This window comes from Colias philodice, chromosome 6 (genome assembly GCF_061535455.1).
Source record: "Colias philodice isolate Cphi_HAF_F1 chromosome 6, ilColPhil1 Martin Lab GWU primary, whole genome shotgun sequence".
Lineage (NCBI taxonomy): Eukaryota > Metazoa > Arthropoda > Insecta > Lepidoptera > Pieridae > Colias > Colias philodice.
Genome location: NC_143091.1, coordinates 405,933 through 428,301, shown reverse-complemented (window position 1 = coordinate 428,301; position 22,369 = coordinate 405,933). Strand labels below are relative to the sequence as shown.

General features: G+C 32.0%; 1 protein-coding gene across 2 annotated transcripts in view; it reads left to right on the top strand.

Moving 5' to 3' along the window:
- The window catches only part of HisT (Histamine transporter), a 66,456-nt gene that overhangs the window by 21,518 nt on the left and 22,569 nt on the right, over positions 1 to 22,369 (top strand). The window contains exon 1 of one of the 2 annotated variants that reach the window (XM_089696006.1): positions 1,799 to 2,263. The exons of the other annotated variant lie outside the window; for it this stretch is intronic. Coding sequence (XP_089552132.1) covers positions 1,952 to 2,263 — 312 coding nt within the window. The 5' untranslated portion in view covers positions 1,799 to 1,951. Of the gene's footprint in view, positions 1 to 1,798; positions 2,264 to 22,369 lie in introns of those variants that run through there. 2 annotated transcript variants of the gene reach the window in all.

The window sequence follows — 22,369 nt, the reverse complement described above, 5'->3', positions numbered from 1 at the left end:
AACAACGAAAATAGGTACCTACAATAGCGTTAGCAGTACAAAAAAAATGAGCACCACATTATAAATGTCTATTTATACACTAAAAATTATAGAGTATTTCAAAACGAATTCAATTATTATTTAGCAATAATTAGAAAATCCCCGAATTTGCATTCGTGATCGTATTCATAGTGTTTGTCTACACTAATATTATAAAGAGGAAAACTTTGTTTGTTTGTTTGATTGTAATGAATAGGCTCATAAACTACTGGACATTTTACCAATGTTTGCAAGTTTGTGATTACTTTGATAGTTTACCGATTTATAATAATTGTATACTTATATCATTGTTTAAAAATATTCAAACACAATATGATATAGGTACTGATTTATCACTGGTTTCAGTGATGAACTGATGAGTCAATGTTAGCCACAATACTAATCACTTTCGTCATACATGTGTATGAACTATGATTGATGTGATTTGCAATGTGGTGAAATTTCATAAAAATCACGGGCCAATTTTTTGTTTTGAATCCCACCGAAAATACATATATTACTAATTGCGTTATTAGAATAATTAATTACTATACCCACGATCAATTATTACAATTTACAATATAGTCTCAAATGCATACTAGAGAAACATTGCAATTTGAATCAATTAAAATGCATAGCATACAAAAATAAATTCACAACACAAGAAATTCCGCGCGCAAATCATAGCGCGTGTCAATGAAATCAAGAATGTAATTTTATATCAAGCCGACGAGCGACGACGCCGAACTAAAGTACCTACAGTACCATTTACCTTCAGTGTACAATACAGTTTACAGACCTACGACGGACGAACAATAATGAGTAATAAATAAAAAAAACATAGTTTCTAAGGTCATTAGTTTTATTTTATTTTATTGTTATTTTCTTTGAACGATTGGAAATGAAATTACTCAATTTTTACACAGAACTTTGATTTATTAGAATTATGCTCATTATGCATAAGATAACGAACGCGAATGCACGACATCTAGCGCGTCAATGTCTAAACATCGCCTTTCGTTTAGACATTGACGCGCTAGATCTGTAATAAGTATATAGTCTATGCGCTAGATGTCGTGCTTTATGTCGTGTTTCGCTTAGCAAAAGTCACGCACACTACTGTAGAAGTGTCAAATTTTTCCGGTATTTTACTGTTGTTTTTCTAAGTAAATATTGTAAATTATTGATTAAAAAGGTCGAACGCGCACACATTTCATTATAGAGAAGTGATAAAATGATTAGTTTTAAAGAAATAGTGTCTGTGTTAAGTGTTTAGAGGTAATCAAAAATGTATGGAGGGACGGTCGGAACATCAACCTTAAATGTTTAAAGTTACTATTCAACAAAAAAATACTAGTGAACAAATTCAATAATGTTTAACGAAATAATACAAAATTAACATTAATTAATTAGATAACGTAAGTACTTTAATTATTTGATAACTAGAACTACATCAAAACGGATTTTACTAGGTAGGTTTGAGGTAGGTATTATTACCAGCTGATTAAAAAATTCTTAATTTATTCATAACGAATTTTTCATTCATTCTTTAAATATTACTAAGAACTGCTTCCTGACGCGATTGTTTCACGAATGGTATAATTGTATCTAATAACAATGAATATTGAACTTCAAAAATTATCATAACTTCCTCTAATGATACTCATTAAGCATAGACACTGAGTCTAGTATCGCTTATCAAATCATCGCAGCGAAGGCCGTAGGGTGGAAAACATATCATTGACATCGAAAATAGAAAATGCAGTAGAGCACAGGCGGCCGCGCGACTCGCAAGTCTACACCCGCCTTAACATTTGCGCGGGAAATTTTGACAATAATAGTTTTAATGTCATAGACAACACATAGTTTTTAAATCGAACGTGCCAAAAAAGGAAACACGACAATAATTTAGCTGTAATCTAGTTTTAATAAAATGACGGATACAAAGAATTTAGAGGTATGCGGGAGCGTGATGGACGGCGTGGCTGAAAAGGGTGTTTTGGAGTCGCCTACAAAGAAGGCACCCACTGAATACACGGTGTATGCGATCCGCTGGCTGGTTTTGTTCATTTTCGTATTGTATTCGGCGAGCAATTCGATGCAATGGGTGCAGTACAGCATTATTCAGGACACGGTCGTCAAGTATTATGGGGTGACGAGCATCACCGTTTATTGGACGTCAATGATCTTCATGATCACCTACATCCCGTTGATTTTCCCCGCTAGTTATCTGTTGGATAAAACTGTGAGTACTAATCGTAACTTGTAAGTGATAACAATAAACAATTTAAGCGTCATCATTGATTATAATTGAATTTTTCTTGAATGGCATTGTTGTTTTCAAAGTTTAAACAGGTTTTATTTTTATTTTACCTTATATTACATATTGGACAAAACTATGAGCTTATTGATAAATAAAACTAAAGTTTTAATCGTAATATTTATAAACTTTGTCAATGAACTCTGTGTTTTACTTTATTTGTTTTTTATTTAATAATATGCAGGTAGATAGAAATTTATAAATACTTGTGCAGAATCTCAATGTCTCGTAAACTGCTTTTTACCGGGTTGTTATTTGCGTACGAGATCATAGAATTAATGGGCTTTAGGTAATATAATTTTTATGTACCTACCTATGTCGGCAAACCACTTAAACATGTAGAAATTATTGCTAGAAATATTTTTTGCGATTTTATTATTTTCTTTCGCGCAAAGAAGAGATAAGAAACGATTACAGGGATTTAATTTTCTTATACACATGGAATAAATACAGGCTTGTTTTCTAAATAAAGATTAAGACAGGTAAGATGTAACATGTAGATTTTTTTAAAGTATCGAATTATATGACAAAATAACAAAATAATCTTGTTATGTTGATTAATTATCTATAACCGGAAAATTTATAAAACTAGTGGAATCGTATGTTATTCATTAATCATTAATACTTGCATGGTTTAGTTAATGACGTCATAAAAATTCGCAATCAAATTCTAATTGATACCCATTAAATATGAGAAAGTTTGGTTTATTGAAAATATTAATTCAAATAGGTATAAGGTAATAATATTTTAGGTATTTTGTGTAATAATTAAAATATGATAAATTTTTAATTAACAATAATTGGTTTGTGAATACCTATAAAAAGTAATAAAATAAATATTTATGTAAAAATTGAGAACCGCCTCCTTTTTTGGAAGTCGGTAAAAATGGACATTGATTTTTATTAAAAGCAGATAAATAGTAGTTAAATGGATACGAGATTTGAGTTAGGTACCTACCTACCTAAAATAAAAGATGAGAAATTCGAAAAAGTCATATATGATATATGCCTACCTTTTATACTTTCTTATTTTATTAGCACATAAATGGCAAGATAAAGATTATTTAAAAATGGAAATAAAATAATGGTACCCATATATTATGTACATATGTATTTCCTAGAAAAAAACAACTATCTTTTTTATGGATTAATTAATAAAATATGATAACAAGAACATTATTCGTCTAATTAAGGTCATTTAAGGCTTAGTAGTGTTAATAATTAAATTAATATTGTAGGTACAAATAAAAGATTTCAATAGAAGCACTGACAAAAAATATTTTTAGTCCTTTAATTCACTAAAAATAAAAATAGTTTCAAAATTTAGTTTTCTATGAAAAATTCTACTTTTTGATCATGAAAATAGTAAGTACTGTACCTACTTGCATTTATAGTTATTAAGTACTAGCTTTCCGCCCGCGGCTTCGCCCGTTTTATCTAAAACAATAAATTATATACTAAAACCTTCCTCTCCAATCACTCTATCTATTAAAAAAAACCGCACCAAAATCCGTTGTGTAGTTTTAAAGATTTTAAACATACATATTACATAGGGACATAGGGACATAGGGACAGAGAAAGCGACTTTGTTTTATACTATGTAGTGATGAATCAGTTTAGGTACACCTATACCCATATAAAAATCCTCATAAAAAGTCTTAAGTTGCATAAGAAATTAAGAAACCCCACAAATATTTTTCATAATCTAAATGATGGGCATCGTACGTAAAATTTTCATAACGTGAAAGTCTGTTTCAAATTAAATTCCTATGGAATTTTTATGAATACGTAGAGTTTTTTTATTCTTCCTGCATGAACACTAAGTGAATTTTCCATTCAATATGACCTTACCTACATAAGCTCATTTTTTTATCAAAAAAAGCTTCGAACACGTCATACTTAGTTGTTTTGTATCCACGTGAATAATAAGAAAAAATGAATCACTATTTTTTAGTTCGCGATGCGAATATATTATATACATATATGTAATAACTATGGGGTACCTAATAATACAGGGTGTCCCACTATTGGTATACTAAGCGCGAAGGAACTTGTAGTTTTGCATACACTGATCACGAAAAAAATACTTAAACAACAAAATTATTGTTTGCTAAATATTTCCTAAAAATCCATGTTTTCTTCTCTAGCTTCGCGCAGCCGGCATACCTATACCGCTTCGCTAATATTAGCATTTTGTCTATGAAAACATAATCTTAAACGATAGCTCACGTGCTGGTGGCAAAGTGGGCGGGTTGCTTGTTATGAGTGTTAACAATTTACATAGAGTTTTAACAATTCATCTATTTGAAAAAAAAATGCGTCTGGAATTTTATAAGTATTTTTTACGAACTCAGCGTATGCAAAACTAAAACCTCCTTAATTGAGCGTAGTAAACCAACAGTGGTACTCCCTGTATATAAAATATACATTTGGCTATAAACAGATTTTAATGCAATGATAAATATTTTTGGAACTGTTAATTTTTATGGTCAAAACAGGTATTGCAGATTTTGGTTACGTACTAGGTATACATAGTTAAACAAAAAATGATTTGACCTGAAGATGAAGCAAGGTTGTAGAATACAAACGTGACAAATGAGTCACTAATATGTACCAGAATTAACTAGATAACCCCGCTATCTACTATCTGAGTAAATAAATGTATATATGCATAGTTAATTTACTGTAAATATAACATAAATTAACATTGTATCACAAACACGCGTATTAAAACTTTATTCCGTTTTTCGTTTTTCGCGTTGCGTTATTCACTTATTCTAAAAAAAATTATGACAATTTAAACAATTAATTTTTTTAGATTACTTTTTATTTGATTAAACGTTTATTACTATGACGTATTTTAAATGCAACGCAATTAGTATTTTTTGCGAGCAAGCCCACAACAGTCATCCTAACTTTTCACGAAATTTAAATAACTATCTGCCTTAACATAGGTACCTTTTTTTTGGCAATGATGTCTAAAACATTTTAGAGAATAAACTAATACACAAATAACGTTGATCGAGCTTTGCAATACAGTATGAATCTCAAATCTGCTTTCTTTATAAAGCAGGTAAAATATAATAGCTCATAGTTCTAAAACTTCTAACTTTGGAGATTAAAATGGAGGTAGACCTGAACAACTAGGTAATAAGGACGTAGGCAAAATTGTTAAACAAATTTACCCTTAAGCCCATATCATACAGTGACCCTTTCAGCCAGTGTGATTAATTATTATTAAAGCAGGGACTAAACATGCTTACATCGTCCAACAAGGCTGCTCGTTTATGATGTATGTGCTGAATATTATACCTATAGGGTTATAACCAACGTTATATTATAAAGCTGAAGAGTTTGTTTGTTTGAACGCGCTTATCTCAGGAACTGGTCCGATTTTAAAAATTCTTTCGGTGTTAGATAGCCCATTTATCGAGGGCTATAGGCTATATATCATCACGCTATGACCAACAGGAGCAGAGCAATGCGTGTGAAACCGCGGGGAACAGCTAGTACTACCATATATTTGTATCTATCAATCATAATTAAATGAAATCCGCCCAGTGGTTCTGGCGTAAAAGTAGGACAGGAATAAAAGCTTATTCAGACTCTATAACAAGCCTGAATGTTTTTTCTCAATGTTTAGCCCGCATTACCATTATTCGTTTTTCTCTATAGGTAGGTACCTTAATCATTTCAGATTTCCTTAAATTGACATATGTAGGTAATGAAAAAAACGAAATGAATCTACAAAAAAAAAACCGTTTAATCCACCACTTTGTACCTTCACCGATTTACATATTATATAAGTACATAATTTTTAACATGCATTTTTGTCGCCAATAAATCTGCGTTCCAAATTCGAATTGAAAATTTTAAAAAAAGTTTCCCGCTCTGACCCGCCGCTCGCGATATATTTTCCGATGCAAAAAGTTCGTACTGTTCGTATAAATCTAACCCTCACCTGCGCGTGAATACTGAAAGGCGGATATTTGATAAACCCAAGCGTGCTCGATATTAAAAGCGCTGAGCTGTGAACTTTTAAGCGGTGAAAATGTTCTAAATTTTTTATCTGTGGATTATTTCAGTATATAAAAATGTGACTTACATTGATGTAATATATATAATTTTTTTAATAACATTAAACTTACCGATTCATATTTTAGCAACATAAAAGAATGACCTATTGAATTTGCTTAGTTCTGATTACACATTGCATATTGTTAAAAGTTGAAAAATAAATGATACCTTTTTATTTTTTTTTTCGTTATAGGCAATGTCAATAGATACCTATAAGACTCAAAAATTTTTTCCATAAGAAAAACGAATTCCGATAGATAATAACAATTAAAATTCAAATGAATTCGCTTTTAACGAAGCGGTAACTGGAGTAGAATTGCAAAGATTTGATGACACGCCATTACATCACTATTACTGATGTATTGTGCTTTCCAAGTTCTCGTTTGTCTAAATGGAAAAGCTAAGCAATGTTTTTGTACGAGGTGAGAGAATTTTGCGAAGTTTATTTCTCAATGCAAACATAATTTTTACTTCTAAATTATTAGAAAAACTTGCCTTATTTCTTGAATAATTAGCTTTTTTGAGGCAAACAAGTTTCTTTTCTGGGTAGTAAAATTTCTCCAACTAAAATAAATTAAATGATTCAATTCTTAGTTGAAGGAAGGTGGAATAGCAAAAATGAACTGAAAACTTGCTAGTCTACTTAAAAGAAAAAAATGCACTGACGACTTCTTGGTATGGGTTCCTTAAAAAAAGTACTAGAGTACCGAAAAGAGATGGAGCATCTCAAATTTTCAAATTTATATAACTGTATTTTTCGATTGCCTCAACCTTTAGCAAGGACTAAGGTGTAATCGAAAGACCAGCACACGCCATTCCACGTATGTCTCTGTTTATTTAATTCAGTGTTTGTCCTGTATCTTTTCCTTTTACAAATAAACACTAGTAACCATGGTTACGAAAGTGTATGGACGGCACCTGTGGGCGGCACTTAGCTTACCACTAGGCAATACCTCTGCTCGTTTGCCTTCAGATCATAAAAAAATAATATTCTCATTCATATAACATATAAAATTAAAACCTAATTAAAACAAGCGCAGTTAAATTAAACAGAACATTCTCAAGGGAAAAAGATAAGGAAGAATTAAAATACAAATATTAAATATCATTGAGATTTGTAGAAGTGGTTATAACTAGATTACTGGCTATTTAGGTTATCAAATATACCTGTGAATAATGTTAACAATTATTGTGTATTATCTGTTTGTTTAAGTATTATTCCATTAATTTTTTGATAAGACACTAAATTTAGTGCCTTATTAAAGTGTAATAAATTAGCCGAAGTAGTCGGAAGAAACTGTTTATAAACTTCTAAGTACATCTCTTGATCTATTTATGCATACAGTAGGCGCTTGCTAATCCGGCACCGGCAATTTTTCCTCTATGCCGGATTGTCGGAAATGCCGGATTATCGAATTAGTATAGGAAATAAGACTTCATATTTAAAATGGTACCTAAGTTGAATTTATTATAAAAAAAAAAAATACATAAATTAATTAAAATATTAATTAAATAAGTATTAAAATTGTAATTTTAATACTTATTTAATTAATATTTTTCATTAGGTTCATCATTTGTGACGTTTTCGTTCAGTAATCCGGCGTTCAGCTATGTAAAATGCCGGATTATAGAGCGGGCTCTCTGAGTCCCGAAGTGCCGGACTACTGAGCGTGCCGGATTGGCGAGCGCCGGATTATCGCGCGCCTACTGTATAATCATTTAAGTGTAAAGTGATTAAAATAATTTGTTAACAAAATCGAGGTAATATGGAAACACAATCGTTATCATAGAAATATTACTGCAATCCATCAAATGATTTCAGGTCCATTCTAAATATAACAAGACTAGCAAACCGGGCGAACTCCGTTTCGCCACTAGAGACACCTTTTCTTTGCTATAAACCTCACGGAGCCCGAGACCTATCCAACGAATGCAAAACCGTGGAAATCGGTTCGTGCATTCTGGAGTTATAGCGTCAGGAAGGAAAACCCGACTTATTTTTATACAGGGTGTCCCAAAAAGTAGTGATATACTGAAGCTGGGAGGTAGAGGACTTAGAGGGCTATCCGAATCACCCCCATGTGTGTTATGCGATTTTTCGTATTTTCGGAGTTATTACATTTTTTTCAATTTTTCATCTATCGCCGAGTACGATGAGATTTTTATTTATGGTGACGTGAATTATTGCGCTAGATGCTTGATTTTTTTTTGTGTGCTAAGCTGAAAGATAGGCCAATTCAGTATGGTAACATTTACTATCGTTAGATCTTCGAATGGAATAAAAAAAAGAATTAAATGCCAAGAAAGATAAAATTACCCAGTATGTTCATAACTTCAAGGGCCCATAAAAAAATAAAATCACATAAAAAAGGTTTTCCATTTGGCTTTTAAAAACTTGCTCTATCAATCAGGTAGCTACCCTAAAAATTTCATTTTATTATTCTGAAGGCTTCAATTGAAAAATTGAAATCTAAATGTGGTAAGTGCAAAATTTTTATTAACATGATGATCATTAAAATTTAAAACCAATAAATAGGTGTTTAAAATGAATTTTTTTTAAATAGCCCCGCTGTTGCTCAATGCAAGTGCGACATCACCGTAAAAAGTTGTCTTTTTAATGTCTGAATGCTCTTTTATCATATTTAATGGTTTCTTCTGCTACTATGAATTTCCGGATTATTTCGTCCAAATTGTGGCAGTCTCTCGTCTTTGTAGTATCCCCACGGAAAAAATTCAATAGGGTTTATGTCCGGAGACCGTGGAGGCCAGGCTAAAGGGCAAAAATACCCTGAAAGATGGATTGGTCGTTGCAGCCTGCGCATGCGCCGGTGACGCCTGCTTTAAGGGCGCGTATAAAGTCAAATCACCAATCAACTTTTAGTTGATACGTGTAATATTCAAGACCAAATATAAAAAATAAAATATATGTAAAACTTGATGATATTTTCGATTATATTGTCAGATCAAAAACATAAAATATTGAAATTGACTCGATAGAAAAAATTCACGAAGTTACCTCTAAATTTCACACTTTTACGTTTTTTACTGGACATGGTAATACTTATTATGATTTTTTTTTCATAAACAATTATATTAAAACATTTGCAATATATTTGTCAGAGCATTTTGTGTAATTACTTTTAGTTTTGGTTTAATCACGATAAAACACTTTTGGCGCTTACTATATTGCACGCCTCATAAGCGAAGCGTTGAGGTGGGTACTACTGTCACTTCCCGCAAAACATCTGATTTTTCAAACTTAAAATGTCTTTATGTATCATACATTGCACTTGTAAGATAATACATACACACACATATTAAGAAAAAACACTATTTTTAACGTTCATGATATTTTTGATGTCATTTTTGTTATTTAAACTAGTTAAAAAACAGTTTAAAAAAGATCTGTCTTGGACGTCCGTGTGTCTGTATGTGCGGATCCTTTTTCTTGTTAACACGATAGCGACCGAAATACTTTACTAATCGAGTCTTTTTTTTTCTCTTACGCTTGAGTATGCTCAGGAATAGAACCCTTTCATTTTTCAGGGTCTGATTCGATGTGGTTTAATTGTTATTAAATAAACAAAAATAATAATTAATAAATATTTATTAAAAAAAATTATGAGGCGTGCACTTTTGGATTTTCCAAATTTTTTTTTTAATTACGCAAGAAATCATCTTCCATCGCACGTTCCGGGAGCTAAAAACATAATTCTATTTCATACATCAGACGCTATCGCTCCGTTGAGACGAGTAGACCACGCTAAAATTGCTGCGCCGTGTTTTATAATTACGCCGAATATTGATTTGTTGAAAATGGTAAACAACAAAATGAAAAGACTTAAGAAACGAGAACTAAAGAAGATTCAAATTGAAAAGATAACTAAATGTCGAAGGTAATAATGTATATAATGTATAATATAATAGTATTGTTATAATATTAATAAATAATAATTATAATATAAAAAGATAAGTCTTGATTTACCTATTTGAGAAAGTTTAGTTTCTGTAAAATAATTTCCGCGGGCTGAGTATTGACGCGATAGCAGCAGCAACTATAGATAGGTAAATAAAATTCATAGTGGTACCTAATTCTTACAGTCGCGGTGCAATCAATCAAGTCAAGAAAGATTTATATTATTATTATTACTATAGGCAGATCCTATGTTCGCTCCAGTAAATAATAATATCAATAATATGTAAACCGGTTGTGAATAGTACATATATATTATATTTACAATCTGTATTAGATAATCATACATAACATCTATACATAGGTATAACAAATTCGTACGAAAGTCAAAATTGTACTTACATTGAATAGGTATTTTTTTATAATATACACTAGCGGTCCGCCCCGGCTTCGCCCGTGGTACATATGAAAAATAGATGTTGGCCGATTCTCAGACTTACCCGATATGCACAGAAAATTTCATGAGAATCGGTCCACCCGTTTCGGAGGAGTATGCAGACTAACATTGCGACACGAGAATTTTATATATAAGATATGTATATGTATATATATAATATATTCATAATCTGTATTACATAGTAATATGTAGTACATATCTATACATAAATATAGTTTTTAGAATTTTTGTATGTGTGTCTGTATGTAGGTATGTCTGGGCTCTAATTTTGGTGCAGATATAGCTTGAGACCTGAGAAAGGTCATAGGATGAGTTTTATCCCGTAAATAAAAAAAACTGTCTGTGTTTGTCTGTTTGTTTGTACACGCTAATCTCCGGAACTACTGGACGGATTTGAATGAAAGTTATTTTGTTGTGTAGGTACTATTATATTATCCGGGAAATATAAAATAATAATTTATTTTGAAAACTGAAACACCTGATGCAGAACCGCAACAGACCACCTAAACTATAGATTCATTTGAGAAAGTTTATCCAGGCGAGTTTGGATATTATTATTTGTGTAAATTCTGTAAATTCGTTTCCGCGAGTTGAGTATTCATGCGACGATATTTATAGATACCTACATTCATAGTGGGTACCTACAATTTACAAAGACACTTTTTATACTTAGTTATGTAGGTACCTAATTCCTACGGTCGCCTTGCAAATGCAATCAATCAAATTGACCCTGTTTGAAAGTAATTTACTAATTTCACAGAACAATTTTAAATTTGGAAAATGTGGACCCTCACTCTCAACCTGTGTCTACTGACTATTGCCACGCAGAAAAAAATACTCCAGAAAGGTACCTGCTAAAGTTACCAGCTCTCGATAAAATAATACGTAAATTTCGAAGAACTTTGTAATATTTTATAAAGGATAATTTTTATTTTTATTTTTAGAATAATTGCTGAGTCGAAAAATGTCGTACAATCTAATAGTCCATTGAATAAAAAGTTCTAGAGTGCGTGAGTTAGTAACGTAAGATGTTTCTTCGGAAACATGTCAAGAGTCCCTAGGTAATAAACATACTAAAACCCCGGGCCACTAGGAGGAGCCCCGGAGTGGGGGGAGGGGGAAAATGGGTCCATTTTTTCATTTTTCGCTTAAATCTCAAAAACGGTACATGTTAGAGAAAAACTTTCAAGGAAAAGTTGAAAGGCCATAAAATTATCTACAAGTTGTACCTGAATCATTTTTTCCTATATCCTACCGTTTCTGAGTTATACGCAGTAAAACATGATTTTGGCTCAAACAATTTCCACATCAATCGATCAAAAAATATTTCTTTCTTCCAAAAAACTCAAAAGTGCTACTTGTGACCGGTACTGATAGATTGCTCTTAATTAGGTCTATAATTGGTAAAATAAACACATTCCTCCATGGAAGCCTTTAGGAGGAATCGATTGTCAAAATATTATATTATGGTAGTTTGAGTTACTGAACTTGATCTTTTTATTTTTTTCTTCCAAAAAACTCATAAGTGCAACTTGTGACCGGTACAGATAGATTGCTCATAATTGGGTCTATCATTGATAAAAATACCAGATTCCACCATGGAGGCCTTTAGGAGGTATTGAATTTTATTAGGGTAGTTACGATACATGAACTTTTTAACTAACTACCCTAATAGAATTCAATTCCCCGTAAACGCCTCCATGGTGGAATCTGGTATTTTTATCAATGATAGACCTAATTATGAGCAATCTATCTGTACCGGTCACAAGTTGCACTTTTGAGCTTTTTGGAAGAAAAAAAATAAAAAGTTCATGTATCGTAACTACCCTGATAAAATTCAATTCCCCGTAAACGCCTCCGTGGTGGAATCTGGTATTTTTAGCAATGATAGACCTAATTATGAGCAATCTATCTGTACCGGTCACAAGTTGCACTTTTGAGTTTTTTGGAAGAAAAAAATAAAAAGATCAAGTTCAGTAACTCAAACTGCCCTAATATAATATTTTGACAATCGATTCCTCCTAAAGGCTTCCATGGAGGAATGTGTTTATTTTACCAATTATAGACCTAATTAAGAGCAATCTATCAGTACTGGTCACAAGTTGCACATTTGAGTTTTTTGGAAGAAAGAAATATTTTTTGATCGATTGATGTTGAAATTGTTTGAGCCAAAATCATGTTTTACTGCGTATAACTCAGAAACGGTAGGATATAGGAAAAAATGATTCAGGTACAACTTGTAGATAATTTTATGGCCTTTCAATTTTTCCTTGAAAGTTTTTCTCTAACATGTACCGTTTTTGAGATTTAAGCGAAAAATGAAAAAAATGGACCCATTTCCCCCCTCCCCCCACTCCGGGGCTCCTCCTAGTGGCCCGGGGTTTTAGTATGTTTATTACCTAGGGACTCTTGACATGTTTCCGAAGAAACATCTTACGTTACTAACTCACGCACTCTAGACCCCCCTTGGAGGGACTCATTCAATGGACTATAACCAAATTAATCAAAATAAAGTTCTGGAGGAATGTGTGTCGTCGACTGCGTATGTTTATTTAAAAATAGTATCTATACTCGCTATTTCGACAGACTTTTTTTACGGATTCGTGCTCTATACTGTTTCCCTAATATTGTTTTTTTTTTATATATTACATACAGACAGTTTTTACTTTTTTATTGTTTTATAATATGTATAGATTATCATTAATAATTATAAACAAATAATAATAAAAAGACATATTACATAATTTGTGATGATTTCAACTTCACTGTTTTATACAATTATTTTAGACAACATACCTACTAACTACCGAAAATACGCGTTGAACGAGCGAAGAATATTGTGTATAATTTAGCGTGCGATGAACTTTACGTACGTTGGATGAGCCGGGTGTATGAGGGTATTGTGAGGGCGCGCGGCATGGCGCGTAATGTGCGGGGCTTAATCGTAGAATTATCTGGCTTTATACGCCCTCTTAAAGGCTGGCCTCCACGGTCCCTCGACCTAAACCCCATTGATTTGTTTCAATGGGGATACTAAAAAGACCTCGGCTACTTGAGAGAATGCCCCAATTTGGACGAAATAACCCGGAAATTCATAGTAGCAGAAGAAACCATTAAAAATGATAAAAAAGCATTCAGACATTTAAAAGACAACTTTTTACGGTGATGTTGCACTTGCACTGAGCAACAGCGGGGCTATTTAAAAAAATTCTGGTAATTAAACACCTATTTATTGGTTTTAATGATCATCTTGTTAATAAAAATTTTGCACTTACCACATTTAGATTTCAATTTTTCGATTGAAGCCTTCAGAATAATAAAATGAAATTTTTAGGGTAGCTACCTGATCGATAGAGCAAGTTTTTAAAAGCCAAATGGAAAACCTTTTTTATGTGATTTTATTTTTTTATGGGCCCTTGAAGTTATGAACATACTGGGTAATTTTATCTTTCTTGGCATTTAATTCTTTTTTTTTATTCCATTCGAAGATCTAACGATAGTAAATGTTACCATACTGAATTGGCCTATTTTTCAGCTTAGCACACAAAAAAAAATCAAGCATCTAGCGCAATAATTCACGTCACCATAAATAAAAATCTCATCGTACTCGGCGATAGATGAAAAATTGAAAAAAATGTAATAACTCTGAAAATACGAAAAATCGCATAACACACATGGGGGTGATTCGGATAGCCCTCTTGGTCCTCTACCTCCCAGCTTCCGTTCATCACTACTTTTTGGGACACCCTGTATAGTAGATACTATTATTGACCAGCTGTTAATAATTAATAGAAGACCATTAAACATCTAAGATAATATCTGTAACTGTTACTATATTATTACTTTTCTCACTGATTTATTTGTTTTCATGTTTACATCTTTATAGATAATCTAAAACCTGATAGATGTGTGTGTGTGCGTATACGTGCGCGTGTGTGGGTGAGTCTAGAACTATATAATCTGTATGTGTGTGTGTTTGTGTACACATCGCTTTCCTTATATTAATATCTATACTAATAACATGAAGAAGTTTTTGTATATTTGTATGCACGCGCAAATCGTAGAACAACCGGACCGAATTCAAAAATTCTTTCACCGTAGGCGGTGTAGGTGATCCCTGAGTAGGTACCTAGTGTCGTTTATATATGTAACTACCAGATCGAAGGCGTACCGCTAGTCAATTACACATGGTCAGTTTGTACCCTTGTCATTCTTAGATAAATTCCGCCATAATACCATTATTAGGTACGACAGTATATCATTCACTCAAATCGGTATGCCTAAAACAGTTCTTTGGGCTTCCTGCAGTCAGATTCTGACTGTGGCAGGATTAGCTTGACGAAGGTAAGGATGATTATATTACAGGAGGAAAGAGTTGTTTTTTTCTGATAAAAGCATTCCTTGCAAATTTCATCTTTAAGTGTTGTAATATTATTCTCATTGCGTTTCATGCTCTAAGGTTTCATCCGTCAAAATGTTACCCTCATGAGCCTAGATGTTTCACTTCCATAAGTATTTTACGTCATACGATATAGTCCGGGATACATCGCCCATTTTTGCAAGTGATTACTATCAAGCTAATTTTTCGTGAGTAGCTTTATTTTGATGAGATGCCCAATAATTTCATGTACAAAACTCTCGATTGTGGTAGCTACCAGAGGAAACAAGGATAAAATATTTTGATTTGATGGTTCTCAAATATTAATTACTAACTGAATGTTTTTTTTTGTTCAATCTCAAGATAATTATCTAAATTATTCGAAAAAATATTTGTCCTACAAAATCTATGGTTTGATCAAAGAGTCCCCCTTTCCAATGTGTATCGATAACGACGTCATCATAAACGATTACTAACCAGCTGATTTTTTTATTTTCACTTATTTAATACTTATATAATTCAACAGACATATTGTCCTACAAATTGCGTAATAAATATTTGAGAACCGTCAAATCAAAAATTTTTATCCTTGTTACCTCTGTAAGCTACCACAATCGAGAGTTTCGTACATGAAATTATTGGGCATCTCATCAAAATAAAGCTACTCACGAAAAATTAGCTTGATAGTAATCACTTGCAAAAATGGGCGATGTATCCCGGACTAATACGATATTTTGTATTGACAAAACTGCGAAATTGTGACTACAATAATAATAGCCGATCAATAGATACCGCGAATTGCTTTCCAAACAGAATCAAAGTTAGAAATTCGATTTAAATTCGAGTACTCTCACAGATTGCAGCTCTATGGACCAGAAATTGAATTGAGTTTTGTCAAACTGATATACAGTTAATCGAATGCTGTTTAATCTTATATATAAAAATGAATCGCAAAATTTGTTGGTAAGCGCATAACTCGAGAACGGCTGAACCGATTTCGATAATTCTTTTTTTATTATATTCCTTGAAGTACGAGGATGGTTCTTATGTAGAGAAAACGTAAACATGTACCACGGGCGAAGCCGGGGCGGACTGCTAGTTTTGTATAAAACTAGGTTTCCGCGGCTTCGCTCGCTTTGTCAAAAACTTCACAAATTATACAATACAACCTTTTTGAGAACCACATTTTCTCTCAAAAAAGCATAAGCTATTCCGTTGCGTAGTTAGCATGTAAATGGATAAACATACAGGCAGCGGGAAGTGACTGCGTAAACAGTGAAAATTAAAAATGGAAATCTATATTCGAATTTCAAATTGAATATTCTTTTTAAAATATACTTTTTGTCTATTGCAATCTTTTCTAATTAATTTACGAAATTAAAAATTGTAAGTATATAAAGATATTTTTAATCATATAGCAAACTCATTTAAAATATAAATTAAGATATTAATAATTTTGTAATTGATTTCCTTTGGATGTTATTGAACTGGTGAAATAATAAAAAAAGTCGGGTTGCACTCCGGGAGTGCCGGCAGAAGTGAAAACTTGATTATTAACGTTCAGCATGTTTGATATTTTGGAATGGTATCCGTCTTACGCATGGAATACAAGAGCTAAAAAAAAAAACATCCGTCTTACGCTTTTTCGATCAGGCCACGTGTCCTGACGCGAGTTTAAGATTTTATAGGTACCCAACGCCGTTAAAGAAGTTTTCACTTCAAAAACGATTGCAGAAAAGTTACAGAAACCTAGTAATTAGATACTAATTAACCACATTAACATTAACTAGATACTAATTTTCTCTACGATCGGTAGGTAAGATTGAAATTTAGTTACTCTTAAATGAAAAAAAAAAAATAAAAAAGACGTGTGGCACTCGGGGACTGCCGCGGTAAAACTATTGCATGCCATGCCTTCAAGCCACACCTCCGAGCTCGTCGGAGTGGGGAGCGTGAGGTTTTTTCGTTACGGAATTTCTCGATTCGTTCCCCGCGCTCAAGGCCCGCGATAGAAGCTATGCAATAGCTTAAAAAACATTTATTCATACACAGTACACACATTTCAAAGATTAACACAATAACATACACACGACGGGCGACCCAACTAGGTACAGGTAAATAATAAAAAAATCTATTTGATATAAATACTTAATAGAATAATAATTAACAATTAAGGAAAGTGAGAATCCACAACAGATTCAAAAATCAAGTAAATAAACGACGCATGCAGCAGTAAATTTGTCACAGAACTCTCTATGTTAATGAACAACGAAATGAAAATTCCAACACCCAAAATGCAAGGCTAGGTTTAATAAATTAAAGTGTCCCTGGAGCGGGTGTACTATGACACCCGTGTTTTACAGTAAAACTAGTGTTTTACCAACTGACATCACGTCGAAATTTCGTAACAACGTTCTTACAATTTTACTCAAAAACTACCTCATTGATTTTAGAATGAAGATAGAAAATATATTTTTCAATGCTCATAAGGCATAAAATATAAAAACGAAAACTAAAAAAGAAGTAAAATAATAATAAATCGAAATTATGCTCAGCATTAGCCACCTTCTAACCATATCGAATTTTAATAATTAGCTATCATTATAAATCTTCTGTAGGCTATATACCTCTAATATATTTAACTCAGTAGTGAATTAAACGTGTTTTAAATCTGTCAAAAGTTTGCATAATGAGCTCTTATTATAAGGATTGTGTGTGAATTCATTTTACACAATAATATACCTATTTAACAGGTTTGAAAAATTGCGAAACAAATTGTGTGTAAATGAGTTTTCATGTGTGCTAATTTTGTAAGAATTTAAATAAAAATAATTTATCGTAGCTGGTAGCTATAGTAATTCTATTTTTAACTTTAGCCTTTATTCTTTTATTGCATAGAAACAGTACTATGGTAATATGTATCTACTGTTTCATATGAGGTTCTTTGAAACAATAGATAAATAAGAAGTATATGTAGGTACAATGAATGCGAGCCCAATCCTTAAACTTTGTAATAGAATGATTCGATCAGATTCGATTGAATTTTGTTGATATAAATTTTCGCAGAATCAACACAATATGAAAGGAAATGAAAATTTATACGGGTAACGGATTTCGGATTTGTGATGTGCTTTCTAAGTAGGTCTCACGAATAAGATTATTTTTCCGGGAATACTGATATTTGGCCTTTTAACAAAGAAAAGAATCAATAATTACCATTGCTGGTCCAAACTTTTATTAATAAAAAAGGAATAAACACAAAGCGCAATGCAATGTGAATTGTATGTAATTTATATGCTATCAGTCAGAAGAAAGCACTTCTATTTCATCTCAACGGTAGTACGCAGAGATTTCTGATGATAAGAATATATTTATATATCTACCAATCACAGAGAATTTGTTAAAATCCAAATGTTTATACCAATGGCAGATACATAAATTCTGTACGTAGCGCATGGTCGTAAATCGCGACTAGAGCTGAAGCTTCAGCCTATCTACATGTTGCTCTGAAATCAATACTCGAAGGATCAAAGCGTATGTACTATTCGAGTGTATTTATTGTACTTATATGTATTTATTAAACGCTATCTTTGATAATATACATAACAAATTAGGTTACCTATTAGGCAAATATTTGTGTGAAAAACATATCTATGTTCATCACACACATCTGTTTGCTCTGTGTCTGGGTGTTAATTATGTATATATAAGTATTTATTTAAAATTATATATGTATGTTTATCAGCCATCTGGTTTCCATAACACAAGCGAAAGCTTAGTATGGGATCAGATCGTGTCGTGTGTGAAAATTGTCCTGAAATTTATGTTATATTATTATTATTAAGTACCTAATATTATTACGGAAAGAAAGAATTTTTCATAATTCGTTTCGAATTAAGTCAAAGACCACTTAATCGATTTTCAAAATTATTATAACTGTAGCAAGCCTGGCTTTTAGATGTTCAATAGTTTTTTACAATAATTCAATTAAATTAAAATACGGCGTTTGAAAAAAAAACAAAAAATCACTTTGGCGGCAAAAAAGATTAAATACGCAATAAAAAAAGTTGATCTTTTTCCACACAGGCTTATAATGTAATCTTTAGCACAGATAATTCACTAGTAAAATCGTGCCTCAAATATAAAGATGTAAAATTTCAAGGATAATCCTCGTGCACACTTTTGTGCAATTATTTAAATAAGTCATTTGCATTATATGATAGTTAATCTGTTATGTAACGAGCAAAAATTCAACCTTGCTCTTAAAATGGTTTAGTAATATTTGCACAAAGTATTCAGAATAATATTTCCGTGTGATGATTTAAGTCCTATATATTATTATCAGGTAATTAACACTTTCTTAATATGGATAAATGATGCGTTTATATATTTTAGTAGGTTATAGGTACCTGTTGCTATTTTTTATTGCTCGAAATGGTTTGGGAAAATATAAAAAAATTAATGAGATAATAGATAAATGATAGATATGTTAATCCAGAATTTAATAGGTTTATATTATGAAACAAAAAAGCACGTTTTATTATCCTTTATAGTACTTAAGTAAATCTTCTTATATATAAAATTCTCGTGTCACAATGTTAGTCTGCATACTCCTCCGAAACGGGTGGACCGATTCTCATGAAATTTTCTGTGCATATCGGGTAAGTCTGAGAATCGGCCAACATCTATTTTTCATATGTACCACGGGCGAAGCCGGGGCGGACCGCTAGTACAAAATATACTTGAATAATTATACTATTAGAATAAGTATTTAAAAAAATCATACTATATTTCATACCCCTAGGCCCTAATTGACAAGAGTACAGTACAGTAACCTTTTCTGGGACAGCAAGTAATACTTAAAATTAAACACCAGAAAATATCAATCCTAATAAAGAAAACGAAATGAAGCATTCAACACAACATTCGTAAAGTACTATAGATAGTATTATTTTATCTGTGCTTTAGGTATCTTCTATACAACTGAATAGTGATCTCTTAATTCTCTATAAAGGGTGTATTTCCCTTGAGTCAGTCCTTTCATGTCGTTCGGCGTTCCCGGTTCCACTAACCAACTAGGTAATAACAGATATAGATACTTTTGAAGCATTTTCTTCTATTTATAACTTGAAGAAGATAGTTTTTTTTTGCGTGCTTATGTATTTCTTAAGACGAGGTGAAAAAATATTTGTGAGGTTTCGTTAGATTTGTTTTAATTAAAAAAAAAAGTTTTGATTAATAAATATTAAAACTGTCCATTTAAAGTGGAATATAGAAAAAAAAGTTTTGATTTAATTAAAAATTAAAACTGTCCCTTTAAAGTGGGTCAAAATCCAGTCTAAAGGAGTGGGTTCCGTACAATCATACAGGTGAAGCTAAAAAAAGCGGCGTATTTGGAACATAAATTACCTGTGTCCAAATGTTTTTAACCTATCGACCTATTAAAATTTAAATGAAAATTCTTTACTTGCAATTAGATGTTCCATTTATTTTTACAATGTTTGACCGTGAAATCCACGCGTGATATCTACTATTAAAATATTTGCGAAAGTTTATTCAGAGCATGGATGTATGTTTCTTACTTTTTCAGTTAAAATCCGGCTTATCAGATTTGCGTGAAATACATCGAGAAAGATAAGTCTGGATAAGCTTATATTATTTATACAGCCTGTATAAACATATTAGGCCTTAAAAAATGTGAACGCATGTAATGTTGATTGACATTTTAACACGTTCGCTGCGAAACAGGGCTTGAAACACCCTGTCCGTGTCTCGTCGTTATAGCGGTAGGAAAAAACTTAATTTTCGTTATCTAAACTAACTAATCTAACCACGGGCGGCGGTAGATTTAGGTTAATGAACTCATTGTTAATAATAATCACGACAAAAGCCGCACACTTTGTCTTATTTGGCGCCAAAAAAAGGATTTTGGTCTCCTGCGGGCGGTGGGGTTTAATATGCCTCGTGCCGCCACAATCTCTGGTATAGGACAAGGTTTAAAACGACCCGTAACGCAGTAATGGAAAGTACAGATATATCTGTGCCGCAGCGAACCTGTTAACAATTGTTTTTACAAAAAAAAAAAAAATAGTAAACGTATTTGTTTTTTGTATATTTTTGTATTCACCATGGTTAGTTTTTGTCAATAAAACATATTCAGGGTCACATTTATTTCCTCATATTTCCGGATTTATTTCTCTCATGGAAAACATATATGTTACCAGTCATAAATTAACTATATTTATTTTGGGGACAAAAACTATTTATTTTTTTATTCTCTATGACTTTGTCCTATTATTAAGGTGGGAAACTAAGCAATTATTTATTTTATTATGCACTTTAAAACTATTTATCTAAACTGTAACTATAGGTATAATGTAATAAACCTAGTGCATAAAATTTAGTAACCTTTTTGTATTAAAACAGGATTTTATGCAACAGCTACTACTAATTAACCGATTTGTGTTTGTACTGCAGGAATACATGCTTGCGAGAGACAATTCATATTTTTTTTTAAATCATCCATACTAATATTATAAATGCGAAAGTAACTCTGTCTGTCTGTCTGTTACTCAATCACGCCTAAACTACTGAACCAATTTGCATGAAATTTGGTATGGAGATATTGTGATACCCGAGAAAGGACATAGGCTACCTTTTATTGCGAAATATGTACCACGGGCGAAGCCGGGGCGGACCTCTAGTACTTTATAATCAATTTATTTAGTTTAATTATTAAAATTAATACTATTATTTTTTAAATAGCATTGTGTGTGGAATAAGATAATAACGTGCTAAAATTAATTTTAAAAGGTGTTTAGTGTATTTTAAAATTATAAAAATAAAAAATAAATTATATAAGTACATTTTTTGTCTTTTCACAAATTATTAGTTAGTTAATTATCCTTTGACTCATATCTATTCATGATATTTAAATACATCATTAGCATAATAATAATAAAATATTTTCGGTTGGTACGTGTTCATAAGAATCACGATCACTCACACCTCGAACTGCGTGATTTTTTATGATAAAACTAATTATAGTTTTTACTTACATGTCAAATTGTGGCTAATCATAGTGGAACAGATAAAAAAGTGTCGAACAATTTTTACAAATCCATTTTAGTACTAACCTGTAGTAATATGTTTTACTAGCTGCTCCGCGCGGTTTCACCTCCGTGGCTCCACTCCTGTAGGTCGTAG